This window comes from Odontesthes bonariensis, chromosome 12 (assembly GCF_027942865.1).
Source record: "Odontesthes bonariensis isolate fOdoBon6 chromosome 12, fOdoBon6.hap1, whole genome shotgun sequence".
In the NCBI taxonomy this organism is placed as follows: Eukaryota; Metazoa; Chordata; class Actinopteri; order Atheriniformes; family Atherinopsidae; genus Odontesthes; species Odontesthes bonariensis.
In genome coordinates this window covers 20,476,234-20,491,725 of record NC_134517.1, presented here as the reverse complement: position 1 = coordinate 20,491,725, position 15,492 = coordinate 20,476,234, and the positions used below count along the sequence as shown (strand labels likewise).

The following is a 15,492-nucleotide window of genomic DNA, read 5'->3' as shown; positions in this document are numbered from 1 at the left end:
TTTTGTCCACGCTGAAAGCGAATCCTGGAGTAGACAGTACATCTCAAGCTTTTTGCCTCCTTTTCACAAACTTTCTTTGCCGAAATTGTTAAGTCTGTCAGAGTTCCTTTGTGTAAAGGAGTCACGTAAATTTGTAGACACCTTGAACAATAACTGAAATCCAGTTTTTCAGCTCAGAAGCCCCTGCTCGAGAAAATTAACTCCGCAAATAATTCCCGTGATTATCTCCAAAAACGTTTGCTCTCAAATTTCACAGTTGTTTATTAGGCTAAATACAGTAAGCCACTTTTGCATGCTTCGGCAGATGATAAATCCCTTCGCTGCGCTCTGACTGGATCCGTCATAAATCACACCTTAACAGATCGCAGCTCAGATTGGGCAGTGTGCTTGCATTCTGTGATGTGACACTGCTTCCCCTGATCCGCTTTCAGGTTCACACAAACAAAAAGCGGGTGACTGACGCGTGCTACGCTGAGGACATCTGTGTCATCTTTGAGACGTCGCTTTGACGGTTTGAAGAGCCGCCGTGGTCCTCCCGTGTCAGCCATCAGAGACCAAATCTTCCCCGCACTAAGACACACTAAGATTCCTCGATGTGCACTGAAATGACTTTCTGACTCCCAGAAGGCATCATAGGTGTAGTATGAGCTGCATTTGATTGGCAAAGACTTTTTGGCCCGAATGGAAAGAAAAAAAAAAAAAGAATCAAGTATCTGAAGCAGGCCGTGCCTTTCACTGACTGCATATTACTGCATGGCTCTTTATTGATTACACACTGCTATGTTTATGATTGCTCGTTCTGGCCTCTCGGGTATCTTCAATTCTGCACTGGCGCTCAAAAGACTGCACATATTAGAGGTGTTAATTCCAGGGCAATGAATTATCGCTGGCGTAAATGATTCTGTTTTGGCAAAACGTTATATGTTGGACGTAGATCTTTTCACGATATGTGAAGACTAGGAGACCCTGGGAAGACGCACCGTTGTTTGCAGCAATCATTGTGCCTTCATCAGAATATCAATTCTTAGTAATTGCACTTTTAATTGAACAATTTACCTGCACTTTGACTGTAGCGGTTTTACAGTATGTCTACCTCAGCTCTTGACAGCAAAGAACAGTAATGTTTGCCAGTGACACTGATTAACACCACGGGACGTAGGACAGACCTGTAATGCTCTGAGGAGTTTTCTCCAGTGTAACATTAACTCTCTGTCTTTACAGTTTTGCTGGATTTACTGTCTTTCTTTTAAGAATCTATAACTTTGACTTTAATTACGATGAAGTTTAGCAGCTTCAACACAAATGTATTGCTATTAAAGGCGGTATTTAAAGGAGTTTGCACATTTAGTCATAAATAATTGATGGGAATGTTCACCTGTAAGTTACTGAAGATTAAATTCAAACGACATACAATAAAAGATTATTGCTTGAATTTTTTAAGCGCTGTCTTCATATTGCTCTGTGATTCTGCTGGCTCACTTAACGTTTTCCTCCCGGCGTTGATGGCGCTGGATTCACTCGTCTGAATGGCGTGTTTGCCTTGGGTCAGTGGTTACGACTGGTCTTGAACACGATGCTACAAATTGGTAAGTGGTTAAAGAAAACAACCTAGTGATTATTGTGTTGAGTCAAGTGATTTTTTTTAAATGTGTCTCAGTGGAGGAGTGGTGCAGCGGTCTGCTCTATTATTTAAACATTTTCATCATTACACGGCTTCATTATAAAAGAGCTGTTTGATCTGGCTTCGTACAGAAAAACGAGCAGAGCCGCTGATTACACATTCAGATTCTTGTCAGTAAACACTTAGCATGGTTTAAAAGACCTTATTTAACCAGGAACCAAATCTGGGTCGTGAACTGCGGGACATCAGTCCCTTTAAAAGCTGAGTGATTTACACAATTCATTAAGGCCAATGAATCTTCAGCTGGAGTCATATTAAATGGTTACTTACTCTCAAATAGCCCCTTGGGAGCTGGATTGTTGGCTTGCGAATAGATTAAAGTTTACATTGAAAAGAAAAATTGAATTCAGAGGTAATCAATAGCATAATGGGGCAGTGAGAGGAGCCTGCTGCCTGAAATGAAATTACCATATTTTTAATCTTAATTTTCCACTCTGTTTATCTGACAGTGTGGATGTGCAATCCAAACAGATAATGAGAGAGTGGGATATTGACAGTGGGGTCCTCTGGAGTGCTTGTTTCAGTGATTAAACGCTGTGATCTGTGATTACTTTGTGTCGGGTGTCAGGCTGGCGGCCTGGGCCCAGGGAGACATCGGCACACTGCAGCTGGAGCATCATGGGTCTCTGAGGTGCTAATGCACCTGACACAGCATTGACAGCTTTCCAAACCCTATCGGGGACTTCGCCACACGGCAGCTGCCACAATAGAAATCCGCGTGGCCCTATCTACATCAGAGTCAGCATATATCCTCCCTGCGCCCCCCCCCGATAACAGCCAGCACAAGAATGGTGACAACAAAGTTTGCACAATAAGTATTATTAGGCAGATACCTTCCTACGTTCCCCAATAATGGCACCATTTTAAGGCGTCTCTGAATAGGTGTGCGAATAGTAAGCCTGTCAACATAGTGCTGATATGGCTTTAATAAACAAATGTTTGAGAAACCTGGTTGTCCACACAATGAAGTTTAATCCAAAAGAAATAAAAACAGGAGTCAGCACAATGCGGAGGCAGTGAATAAAATGATGAATTAAAACTGTAGCATCCACACTTTAAGAGGGAAGTGATCTGTTGGTGCTGATTCGAGGGTGCGATACCTGCCGCATTCATTCAAAGATGTTTTATTGTCGGCTGAGTGAAGAATAATGTAAAAAGTGTCTGTAACAAGTGAAAGTGCTGTAAATTGTTTAAGGTTGTGTTGTTACGGGCCAATAAGTAGGTAGTCTGAGGGCCATTTTGGGTTTTGGAGACAATGTTTTTTTTGCAAACTTTCTGTTGTGCCAGCATTTTCTTTTGTGATGGATACTGCTGTTTGACAAATGGAAACAAATTGCATGGCGAAGGCGTCTGAATGGCAGGGAGCTGGGAAGTGTCAAACCCGGTGCTGAAAGACGATGAAGCGAGAGCCTTAGGTTTTTGTGGGCGACTCAGACCTGACTGATCCCAACATAAAGTGCTTGTTGAAGAGCAAGAGAAAAGGAGAACAGGATTTCGACAGGCTGCAGTGAAATTAGGAGAATTGACTATGGCGGCTTTGTTCCTGGCTGGTGACATGGGGTGGGGGGAGATGGGGAGACTAGAGCGATTCCCCAGAGACTCTGTGCTCAGCCTTTCTAAAGTGACTACAAACTGAATATCTGACAAGTTCCCAAGGCCTGACGCAACTCTGTGTAGAGCTCCGAAAAACAAACAACAAATGGCGCATTTTAAGATATATCTGGTGACACTGGATGCAGTGTGTTAGAAAATGGCTTTTTATCTTGATAAAAATAGGCACTCAATTTGGAACATGTTGATGCTATATTCTCTATATCGTCACAACAACCTAGTTAGACCAAGTTTTCCCAGACAGACTTTGTGGAAGTAGAGAAAACAGTACCACTACTCGTCACGTTGCAACTTGCCACATGACTGACAGCAAGCAATGTCTCTACAGTATCATGAAAAACAGATGCTGCAAGAAGTTCCTGTCAGCATGCACACGTGAGAGTTAATAAAGCGCACTGTATCACGGTGCCTCAGCAGTTTACTGACCACCCCGGCTTGGCTTTCTGGACTGGCTGAGTAACACACGGCTACAAACAATAATTACAGGTCACACATGTAATGGATGACTATATTTTGTAAATTGTCCAGGCTGTGGTGTGTTTCAAATGTAGAGTATGGGATTTGGTGTGTTGCATTTGCAAAGAAACAAGTGCCAAACTATTTACATAAAAAAAAAGTTGCTGATATGAAATAGTGTGCTTTCTAGAAGCTTGCGTTTCTTTCGTTTCACCCATGCCTGCTACTTTGAACTAAACTGGCTAATGTGGCCCATTGAAAGGCCACCAAATCTCTTTGCATGCTTCGGCCTTAAATCTTGGACATGCTCCGCCACCTTCCAAAAGTGCCGTTTGATTCTTCAGTTGCGAGAGAAAGAAGCAAAGTGGAGGGTAGACAATAGCCAAGGGCTTATCTCATCAGTAAATAAGGCTTATTGCTTAAAGCTATAAAAGGCTATGCTTATTGGTGATGTCATTCCTTTGTTGAAGATTGATGAAGCTTGAGGCAGGGGGTATAATGTGAAAGAGTGTGTGTGTGTGTGTGTGTGTGTGTGTGTGTGTGTGTGTGTGTTTGCAGTCCTTCTGCAGCCCTTCTGCAGCAAACTCCAGAATTTCCAACTTTCCCCCTGCAGAGTTTGATTTAATTTAAAATGTAAGACATGTATTTTAACTGCTGCTGCAGTAAAATTGCAGTCTTTGGTGGTAAACTAACCCAAATGTACTTCAAAGTTCCATCTGGCCGGGGGGCTTTTATCCTTGGCCATGAGAGCAGTTGATGTCTGTGCATGTAAACGTGCAGCTTTGGGTAAAGGTGGGGACAGCTTGTGTCCCCCATTATTGTCTGGTTGCATTTACGTGGGTCCAAGGGCCTACTGTGTCTTTTCGGGTTACTTTCTCATCATTTCTCCTAATGTAGAGACCCACAGGGTTGGTGGCAAGCGCACAATGCGGCTGTTGTATGGTTACTGTCAGCTCTCTCAAATAAGGCTTCCTGTTCATTAGACTTCTTTTCACCTCTGCACAATGCGCCGGCTTTGCAGCAATAGTGAGTTGACGCCCATCTCTTCAATGCCATGTGAATAGTTCTAAATAGTGTTTATGCAAGGCATTGTTGTCTTTTGTGTGTCCAGTCTTAATGCACAGTGATTTGCCTGCTTCTGTAGCCTGGGATACATTATCTTGCCTATGTGGCCTCAGATGCATGCCTGGCCTTTGAGCCAGTAAACAATCTAAAAGTTAACTCCCTATGGACAATGCTGGAGATGCCTGATAAAGTGGAGCAGAGTACTCTGACTAGACCATTTATGTCTCTTCGTAATTGCTCAAATGGCTTCTTCCTCTGCTTTGTACGTATCTGTTTTAAACTCAGGATTTGCATCGTTTAAGCACTTTTTTTCCAGTGAAACTTGCGCTAATTTAATTTACCGTTGAGGTCTTTTTCCATCGTTTTTCTTAAAGACCGAGTAGAAAACACTCCAGCTCTAATTAAAAGAATGTTTGGAACAGTGAGTGACACCTCGCGTCAAAGCCGATTTAAATTCGGCAATCTTTCTTTCTTCACTGAATACTTAGTGATGTCGCTGCTGTTGCTTTCGAAGACGAGGCTGACATTATCTGTTGCACATCTGGTGGAGAATGTCTGTGCGGTGGGGAGACGTATTTAAAACCTGTGTCTTTATTCTTGAAACTGTCAGTGTGAAAGTGAAAGGGTAATACAGACAGACAGCCAGGTGGATAATCTGACACACATTACAGTCACGGAATGAAAACTTTTCTATCTTGAAGATAATGTCAAAATGATTAAATTTTACACCCCGTCACTTATATTTATATAGATTTCTGTTGTTACATTTTGTGTTTGTAACATAACTTTATCGATTAAGCTTATTTGTAAAAACGTGTATTTTGTATTGTACTTGTATCGTTCTATGTTTTGCTGTGGTTTTGTATTTCACAGTACACACTGCATGTAGAAATGTTCCTCTTTGCCTTGTGGCTAAGCTTTGCTCGTAAACATCTAATCGTTTCAGTGATATACATTCTCTTGCTGGACAGTTCTAGCTTTTTCTTGCATTGAGCGACTTTTAGGTTTGACACAAAGTTGAGCTCATTCCTCTTGAAAAAGAAACTGGTGGCATCTAAATTGGCTTTCCAAAAGCCAAATAACCCTGAAAAATGAGAGAGTAGCATATTATATCCTTCATCTGTTTGTAGCTTTGTTCCAGAGAGTGTATACATCACCTCCAGAGAGTAACCGATAGGCCCAACCATTCACTGCTTGGATACATGCACAAAAGCAGAAGATATCTGCGGCACAGATTACATTATACTCATTTCAAAAGCATTCACAGTCAAAGTATGCAGAACAGAAAAAAAAGATGCTTTTAATGCCGTCCAGTGATTACAGGTGAGAGATGTAACTGATAGTGGGCCAGTATTGTTCAGAGATTTGGTGTGTTTGACCCCCTAAAGCATTCTGCTGCCAAGGGAGTTTAAAACAAGCCTTGGACTTAGAGGAAAGGAATGTTATGATTGCTCTCTGTGACACTGATACAACTCTGTCACATCACCAAAACCCAGACTCCGGGAGAGGCTTCGCTGCGACTGAGCTGAGTCTCACAACACGAACACCTAGAAGCAGGCATTTCATTAACCTGTCAAAGAGAGGCTAGGCGCTGCTTTGTCTTTGATTGCCACATCGCCTCTCGCTCATGCTGCTACTTATACATTTGCCCTCCATTAGCCCACCAGGTGTGTTTCACATTTTATTAAATGAACTATAGTCATGAGGTAATTCATCCCCTACAACAGCACTCCTTGAAGCAAGTTTTTTTTCTTCCTTTTTTTTACACTAAAGTAGTAATGTTGACTTGCTTTGCTCCCGGGCTGATATTTTCATTAAAGGCCTTCTTATCAAATAATGAAATAAAGAATCTGTTTCTTGCCCAATGCTATTACCGCCCACAAATCAAAAGGATTCCAATGTAATGTCTCGCCTCCCATGCCAGTTAATTATGTAGTGCTGTGCCACATATTAATGCTACTTTCATGAGAATAATCTGAGACAATAAACCTGTCCCTTTTGTGTCCTTCTGCAAGCCCTCTTAATTAATATCAGCAAATACAAACCAAAGTTAATTGAAATTTGAACATCCCATCTTTAGAGTTTACAATAATACAATCTATTCTGTTTTGTTAGTGTTGTTGAATTACTATAATGGCTGGTATCATATCTCTATTTAGTGTTCCATCGATTGCTCTCAGGGATGCAGCAGAAACATAAAAGAAAGAAATGTCTTAACCATGAGTAAACACAGGTGGCAATATATGCAACCCCTAACATTGATTTCGACTGAGACATTAATATTCACACTCCTCCTGATAATCATAGCAAGGTGCGCATGATTTGTTTTCATTGATTAAGTGACATTACTCCAGCTTCTCCCATCATGGTTATTAATATAGTTTGCATTGATATTATTTCCGCATTAACAACAATTTCAACCAAGTGAGGCACATTGCAGGAGTGATACAAAAGAGGAGCTTCTCTGTGGCACACAACTTTAATCAGAACTCCTTTTGATGTAAAATCTTTACAACTTTAATCAATCTATGGATAAGCTTTTCAAACTATGTGCTAGTTTGAATAGCATAATTTTAAAGAGGCTGTGCCCCACTGTCAGATATCTGATGCATTTTGCAAATTACAAATCCTTCTAGGAATATGAATTAGGCTGTGCAACCTGAGTGCTCCTTGCATTCATTCATGGTGATCACAGTTCAGATTTCACATGATTTACATGAATTCTTCTACTAATGTAGGACTGTAGTACACTGAACCAACAACGAAAGCATAATCTGGCATGTTACTATTTCCGTAGGATGCTTTTGTTCCCACATTTCTTTTGTCACGTTGGCCCCTGCACTGAAATAGCTAAACAAAATAAGAAACAGATGAACAGCGTGTTGTCTTTATAGCCTTTATGCAGTGATATGTTTAAGCCAAGAACATTTCTGAACTCAACAGCATTTCTGTTCTGGTGGTGTTGGTCACAGTCTGTCATACAATATTTGCATCTGCATGTCCAATTAACAAATATGACATATTCCTAAGATCAGGCTTCTAGCACTCTAGCCACCCACCATGGCAATTAGCTGTCTACTAAGCTAACAAGCGTAACATACATGCCTGATGCAAGCCAGTAGAATATCAAGCCACTCCGCTTGTTGTATCCCTGTTTACCCTGCACTGCCACCGTGAACACACACTCCACATGATTAACCCGCGGCTCTGGACCGAGCAGCTGCACACTTACCGGCATCAATACAGGGGTTTACTGTACGTTGGAGTGCAACTGGCATTTGAAATATGTCCCTGCTTCCTGAGACTGGCTTTTCTGAGCTTTTCCCTGCACCTTAAAGATTGTTAGTGGTGAATCCACTGCAAATATCAGCTGTGACAGCCTTTGCTACGTACAGCTGCTCAAATCACGTCCTTCGCACTGCGCAGGGTTATTATCTCTGCATTAGCAACAATATGTTTGGGCGGTAAAAAAGTTTCAGGATGCCAACACAACTACTGAAGCAGAGAAATACCATGCGTTTTCTACTCAATAACAGTAATAACAGTCCTGAATGGACAGGTGAATTTATGAGAGGACAAGAGGCTACATGCAGCCCCTGGAAGTATTTTTCAGGGACAAAACCATGTGATGTATTTATTCCAGGTAAAGTGGTCTTAACCTTAGTTGACAAAGGTGGAAATAGAGATCCACAGATGCCATTTTGCCATTTCTGAGTTGAACACTTTTATCCAGCATAGAGTCTGAAGGGTTTGCAGTTAATTCACACAAAAACAATTGCCACTAAACTGAAATATATGTATATCTATAGATATATATAAAATTTTGAATAAAAACATTGACCGTCAGGGCATAACCAATATGGAGGTTAATCCATTCTAGTGTCTATACCACGGGATGCTTATGGAAGCATATTTGCTTAGAGCAGCCATGCAAATTATTACTTACTGCCCTGTAAGCTGATAACACAAATTAGATACCCATTAAAGTTGAACAATGTATATAGAATGAGAAAAGATTGCAAGTGATACCTGAAGGGATGCTTAAATCACATGGCACTAAAATATGCCTCATGCTTGCAAACTTCAAAAGTGGGGAGATGTTTATCCTTGGGATTGGAAGATGCATAATAGTAATCTCATATGCACAGAGGCAGCTGCCAGGTGGAGGGTAGCACACTGCATGTTTATGAATAGAAATCATTACAGGGACTGGGGAGCATACCGGCATGGACCAGTGACACAGAACTTTTTTATCATCTACCCACTGCATGCTGCTGCGCCTAAAAGTTCACATGCCCAAACGTTTAATACAGTATGGTGTTAGTTAAGCTCTGGTCATTTTACCCAGTGCTTGATTGGTGTTTTTTTTATATTTTTGCTTGTACGAAGAAAATCTATCGCTTCTCAACTGCTGATGTCTAAAACAACACAGCAGATAATACGAGCCTGCCACCTGAAAGGTCTGTGGAATCAGCTCCACAACTCCACTTGGCCTCTGCCTTCACTAACCTCTGCTCTTATCAGATGAACCACCTCTCTGAGGGCGAATTCAAACGTTCAGCTTCAGCTTTTAAGAGGCAGAAGTGCTGTTTGTGGTGTATTCGAGGAGAGGAAGTGCTTCATGCCGGTTTGGGAACCCTGGCTAATTCTACCTTTGACTTGCCTGTTGTTGTCTCTGAACCCCTTTCCTTTTCTGCTTCTCTGGCTGGCTGATAGTTAGGGATCCATCTTAAAACCTCCCCTTTGTCTGACAGACCGTGGACTCAGCAGTTATTCTTCAACTGGCGACTTTCAATGCTTGGCGGTGAAAGAGATGAAGCTGAAACACAAAGCAAATTAAGGGTACAAAAACACTCGCTATTGTCCCATTGTTGAGGGTCACAAATCGTCAAGTAAAAGCAACACAGCGTGGTTGAAATGTATTCGCTTCCATCCCTTTGCCCCCCTCCCTCACTTCTCCTCTCTTTATATTCATTAGATTCATTATAGGCCACAAAGGACTGCCAACAAAACAGCTTGTGATTTTAGTTGAATTCATCCCCCTCTGAGGCCTGCAGGGAAATTAAAGTAGGTGACTATCACTAGAGGGGGAGCAGGCTTGACACATCTGAAGCTTTCAGTGATGCTAATAGCCAAGCGTATCCAAAATACACAGGAGCTGACCTCAAACAGATTGTGGGGGTTTAAATCATTAGTTTGCAAATGAAGCAAAAGTACACTGGATCTATGGTGGAATCAGCCCACTCTCAACCTTTGATTAGTGTTTGTCAACTCCCCTTTCTCTTCAAACTCCCCCGCCCACTTGCAATCCAGAAATTAATAAAGGAGACATAGCGACACTTTGGAGGGGAGGCGCTCACATCTCGAGCACCTGTTAAACAAATACACTTACGGCAGGAATCAAATTGCAGGCAGGTTTAAATTGGTGTAAAATCTTCATTTAGATGATGTCCCCGGGGCCTGCTTAATACTTGAGATTTATATAGCATTAGTTCTGCTTCGCAAATGTGGTGCACCATTCCACCTCAGTGAAATATGAAGAGGCTTGATAAAAAGCTACAACAGATTCTCTCATTAAAAAAAAAAAAAACTAAACCCTTTAAAGATTCATTAATTTAACTTGTGGCATGCAGCTCTGACATCTACAGAGTTCCGTGCCTGTACCCTTGAGCGCTGTAGGTTATAGGGTGTAAGATGCCGCTATGGCTCATACATAGGTCTTTCAGAACGAACACGCTGATAAATTAGACTACATGCAACGCTGAATACAACTCACTGCATTTCAGAGATTTGTTTTGAAACCTGCGCCGAGACTAGACTAAGGGTAATGCAAAGAATATTGTGAGATTCATGACATCTGTTGTCTTCTCAGAATCTGAAGTTGGTTACGCTCACGATCATGTCGTGTTACACGCATTGTTGTGAGGGGGGGGGGGGGCAAGACGACTATGTTTCTTTTGCAGCACTACCCCTATTGAGTATGTCTGTTTCAGTCAGCAATCTGTTTTGTTCTCCAGGCTTTTCAATTTGTTTACATTTGGCCCCTACTGGAGAGGGACAGTCTATTGATTAATTGTTCCTTCCTCCTGAGACTGCCGTTGAGAATGCACAAAGTACCCCCCACACCCCCACCCATTTGTCCCCAGTCCCTGCTCTCACAATGCAACGCCTGGTTGCTGGCTTCTTTTACTGAGATACAGGCCAGGGAAAGGCCCTGCTCAAGCATAACACGGACTTCACAAGAAGAAAAGCCCAAGCCTCAAGAAGGCCTGAAAGACAGTACCGCAGCTCAGTGTAGCTCCAACTGACTAGCAGGTGATGTGGGATGTTTGCCTCCCACATATAGCTTTTTTCACCAGTTTTTACTCAATAAATTCCTACTTTTTAGGCGAGATGTCAACGTGATAATCATGTTAATTTACCGTATTTTCATTAACATAAAGAAATGTGCATTGTTAAAAAGTCTGAATGAGGAATACGACAGAAAATGTTGGTATAACACTCCTTTTTTTCTTCTTTCGGTGGGGTTTGCATTAATGCTTTGTGACATCTCCTTTCGCAGATGGATCCTTTTTTCATGAAAAGCACCTGCCTGAAATTCTACAGCACAATTTATACGAGTGAAAGGAATCATTTCAGATGAAAGTTGAAATGCTTTTGTAAAAATGGCCTTTCTCTCGCCTCGCTTGAAGATAAACAATTTCCCATGAATATATGGCTGGGCCCCCCTATCTATCACAAAAATCAGAATGTGTCCCATACTGAGCCTATTGTAGTCTATTAAAAGGAATCCTTCCCTGTGGCAACCATTTTTGCAGGTTTCAAGTAGATAAATACCTTCCAAGAGGGATAAGAATGCATTTCTACAAAACTGCATTAAAGGGTAATGTTTGTCAACTACTCAGATAAAAACTTCACAGTCACAATTCTTTTTAGAGGCGGCAAATGCATTGGGGAATGTGTAAAGCTGATTGGTGTGGGGAGGCTGCCTACAGGTTAGCAGGCCTCATTTCCAATCTCTGACAGCAATATGTGTCGCCGTGCGCTTCATCCCGATTGCTCGTGTTGAACACAAACCATGGTCACTCTATATATGGAAATCTCTGTCTTCGGGGCGAAAAAAAATTAAAAAGGTGAGATTGGCACTTTAACCTCCGTGCCCCCCTGAAAATATGTTTTAGTCTGATACATTATACTACTGCGAATTATTTATCAAGAAGATACAAGCTTGATATTTCAAAAAAATAATGAGATGTTGAGGTGGCAGCTGGAATGTTCTGGTCCAGCGAGCAGCATCTATGAATCGGGGGAAATGAAGTAAATATGGCAGGCTGGGACACGCCATGTGCTGAATGTGAAAGAGTGGAGCGCGGCATTTGGGAGGCGATGGCTAAAAACTTAAACTCTTTCCTTTTGTGGGCTGCCTTGTCATCTTTTATTGAAAGGTGACAACAAATAGATGCCATTATAGCAATATTTATGAATTGGTGATTTAAAAAAATAAAAATAAAAATCACTCCTGTCCTAAAATGTTTAAGTGCTTTGTTGCATATATGCTTCAGACAGACCAACCGCCTGGAATCTATCAGGCAAAAACCAAACCAGTGCTGAGCTAAGCTGAGCTGAAAGAGCCCACCTGTCGAAACGTTGCATTCAGTCAAGTCATCCAGTTGTTGGGGCTCAGACAAAGCAAGTGAAGAGAAGAAATCCATTCACACGCTCTCAATACAGTTGAAGTGTGTTCCTCCTCAAATGATTGTTAAAACAAAACAGCTGAGTTACAACAGAACATCTGAGTATTTTTGCACTTCAGACCCTGACAGCCTGTGCTTTCACTGCATTGTTCCTCATGCTTTAAAGAAAATCAAGTTGAACTTTTTTTTTTTATCATCAAAGGCAGTGAATAACATGTTTTCTTCATAAAACAAAAAAACCCACTCGTAGTGACACAAATACTGTCATGTTGAAGATCTCGAATGATTAATGAGAAACGAATGCCTCTAAAACAAATTTCAAAAATCAATCTTTTTGTGATTTCTGCTTGCGATTAAAATGAGATACAAAACTCCTTTAATTAAATATTGACTCGATCACATCTGAGATGTGAATATTTGTTTTGTCCTCTACACATAGATTATACTCCTATTTAGCATTTCAACTTGTTGAGCAAATCAAGCAACTCAAAGGGCAAGAAGGAAAGTGGTTTATTTGTAGAGTTTTACCCCTCCCCATCCCAAACTGTCGCCTTTGTTTTGAATTATTTCATCCACTCAGAACAGCCCGTTGCTTTTCAGGGCCCCTTTTGTTCTTGGTGAAGGGGTCTTTTATTTGGGAGAAATCTCCCATCTCAGACCCGCGCTTTGCCTTGATGCAGATCTTCATTAATCTCCAGGGCCACTGTGGGCTCTACAGCAGCCTGCCGTTTTGATGGGAATTGAATTTGATACCGTATTGTAGCTTCTGTGGACGCTCACAATGGCCTGTGTTCCTTCCTGTGTCTGCGCACAATCAGAGAGACCCAATTAAATAATTTGGTACAATAAAGGGGAACAAAAGGATAGGCAGGCATAAAGTGAGGGCTCCGACATTTGCATTCTACCCATTTCTGTATCATGTTAATTAATTCGCTTTGAAACCACAAAGGCAGGCACAATGGAAAACAGCGCAGCTCATTTCAAAGTATGTCTGATGATGCTTTATATTCAGGTGACAAGCTAAATCAACATTTTACAATAGGAAATTCACATTTTTCTCATGAATGGCAGAACCAGTCAAAAGTGTCTCTTTTTTTTTGTTTGAATGTAGCTTCTTTATTTGTACACTTTTGACTTCCATAAAGTAAACTTTGTATTGGAAAGCTATTGTTTCAAAACGCCACCCAGAACATTTTTCAAAAAAATGTTTTGTAATAAATTATGAAAGGCTCTTATAATGACACGACTTCGGATTGAATAGAATAATTTTGCATCTAAAATGACTGTCATGATAACTTGCTCTTAATTAACAATGTGTGAATTGTGTGAATTGTGTGATATGTAACTGCTTTTGTTGACGGTAATATATCACGTTCAGTGAAGGGTAAATGAATTATCCCCGACTGATTCCTGATAAGCAGTGATGGGACCCATATGGAGCTGTCAGCAGACCGCTGGTGGGCTCTCTTAGTCCAGCCACTGTAATTGAAAGAAATGAGCCATGGAGCTGACACATTAGCAGTCTCCCCAGAGATGAACCACACACACACACACAGACACTCACACACATGCTCACTTTTTTATATATCATCCACACAGACTCCATCTCATTGAACGTGTAACCCAGACAATGTCAGCGTGGTTGGCGCAGGACAGAGCCCTACTGTAAGTGAGACAGGGTGTAAGATTGGGAAGGTCTCCGTCTGGGTTAAGGGGATAATGAGAAACTGCCCCGCAGTGAGTTAATCAGCTCATCGCTCTCCCAGCACTGCTATTTATTTGCTGTTTATTCCCCGGCACAGGGCCCCCAGGGGGAGGTCTGTCTGTGAGGCAGCACCTGCAGCTTCCACCAACACTTGATTTAGTGCTGTAAATGCTGCTTGTGGGCCAGATTAGGCTGGCCAGTGATCAAACCTTATTTGCACTCTGATTAGACAAACTGCTCCCTGCACTGACCAGGCTGGAGCAATTCTCCTTTAGCAATTTTATATTGCTGCGCTGTGTAAAAATGATTAACACTGCCTGGATGAATGTGGCAGCCCTTAACTACAGCCATCTTACTGCCCAGCCCTGATTCTGATCCGAGTATCAGTGATACTGATACCATCACCCATTTGCCACAACAATGAACAAGTGAATTTATCTAAATGTTATGAAAGTTTTTCTGCAGCTGTTCAAAACTGAATAAGATAGTCAGTTAAAAATCTGCCATTATATGTTTGATTATGTAAGGTTGATTTCACAATTTAACTTCACCTTGAATGAGAGGCAATGCCACTTAACATAACATGATATGACTGATACGTTTCATTTGAATTTATTTTGGAGTCGGGACAATTTACATTGTTGAAAAATATGAACAAGCTAAATGTGAATGTACCCAAGCAACTTCCATCTGCACCCGGATATTATTTTTCATTCGCTTAACGGAGTGATTTAAACATCAGCGCAAACAGGGCTGTATATTGGGTTCAAGTTATGCAAACATATGCCAAACCCTGAAAGAAGCTAAGCTTAATAAGTAAAGTTAATAGACAGTTTCAGAGTTGATCAGCAAGAACAGAGATCTACAGTGTGGCAGGCGTAGCTCTTTGGGTTTTCAAAGCAACCGTGCACCATCAACTGCTCAAATTAAAACGATCAAAAATTGCTTGATAATTCAGGATATGAAAGGGACGATTGCAAAAATAATCTGTGAATCAGTGATTGAAATGCTTTTGAAATGATATAACTCAACCTTGTTTTCGTAGAAGCCGTTCTTAATAGTGGAGTCTTATATTTTTTCTCTCCTTTGTTCTGTTTATACATATACACATGCACACGCTTCCACACACTCCTAAGAGCAGACAATATATCCTGTAACCTTCAAATGTATTGTATTGAGAGAAGGTTCCTCGTTGCTTTCAGATTGGAAAGCACTCTACCTTGGTCATTGTACAACTGATTTTTCTGCCGTAGTGCTACACAAAGCCTGCTCTTTCTACC

General features: G+C 41.3%; 1 protein-coding gene across 1 annotated transcript in view; it reads left to right on the top strand.

Moving 5' to 3' along the window:
• The window catches only part of LOC142396632 (ATP-binding cassette sub-family C member 4-like), a 41,226-nt gene extending 39,870 nt beyond the window's left edge, over positions 1 to 1,356 (top strand). Inside the window, exon 31 of the mRNA XM_075479574.1 lies at positions 432 to 1,356. Within this exon, the coding sequence (XP_075335689.1) occupies positions 432 to 509 (78 nt within the window). The 3' untranslated portion in view covers positions 510 to 1,356. The remainder of the gene's footprint in view (positions 1 to 431) is intronic.
• Positions 1,357 to 15,492: the final 14,136 nt, after the last annotated feature.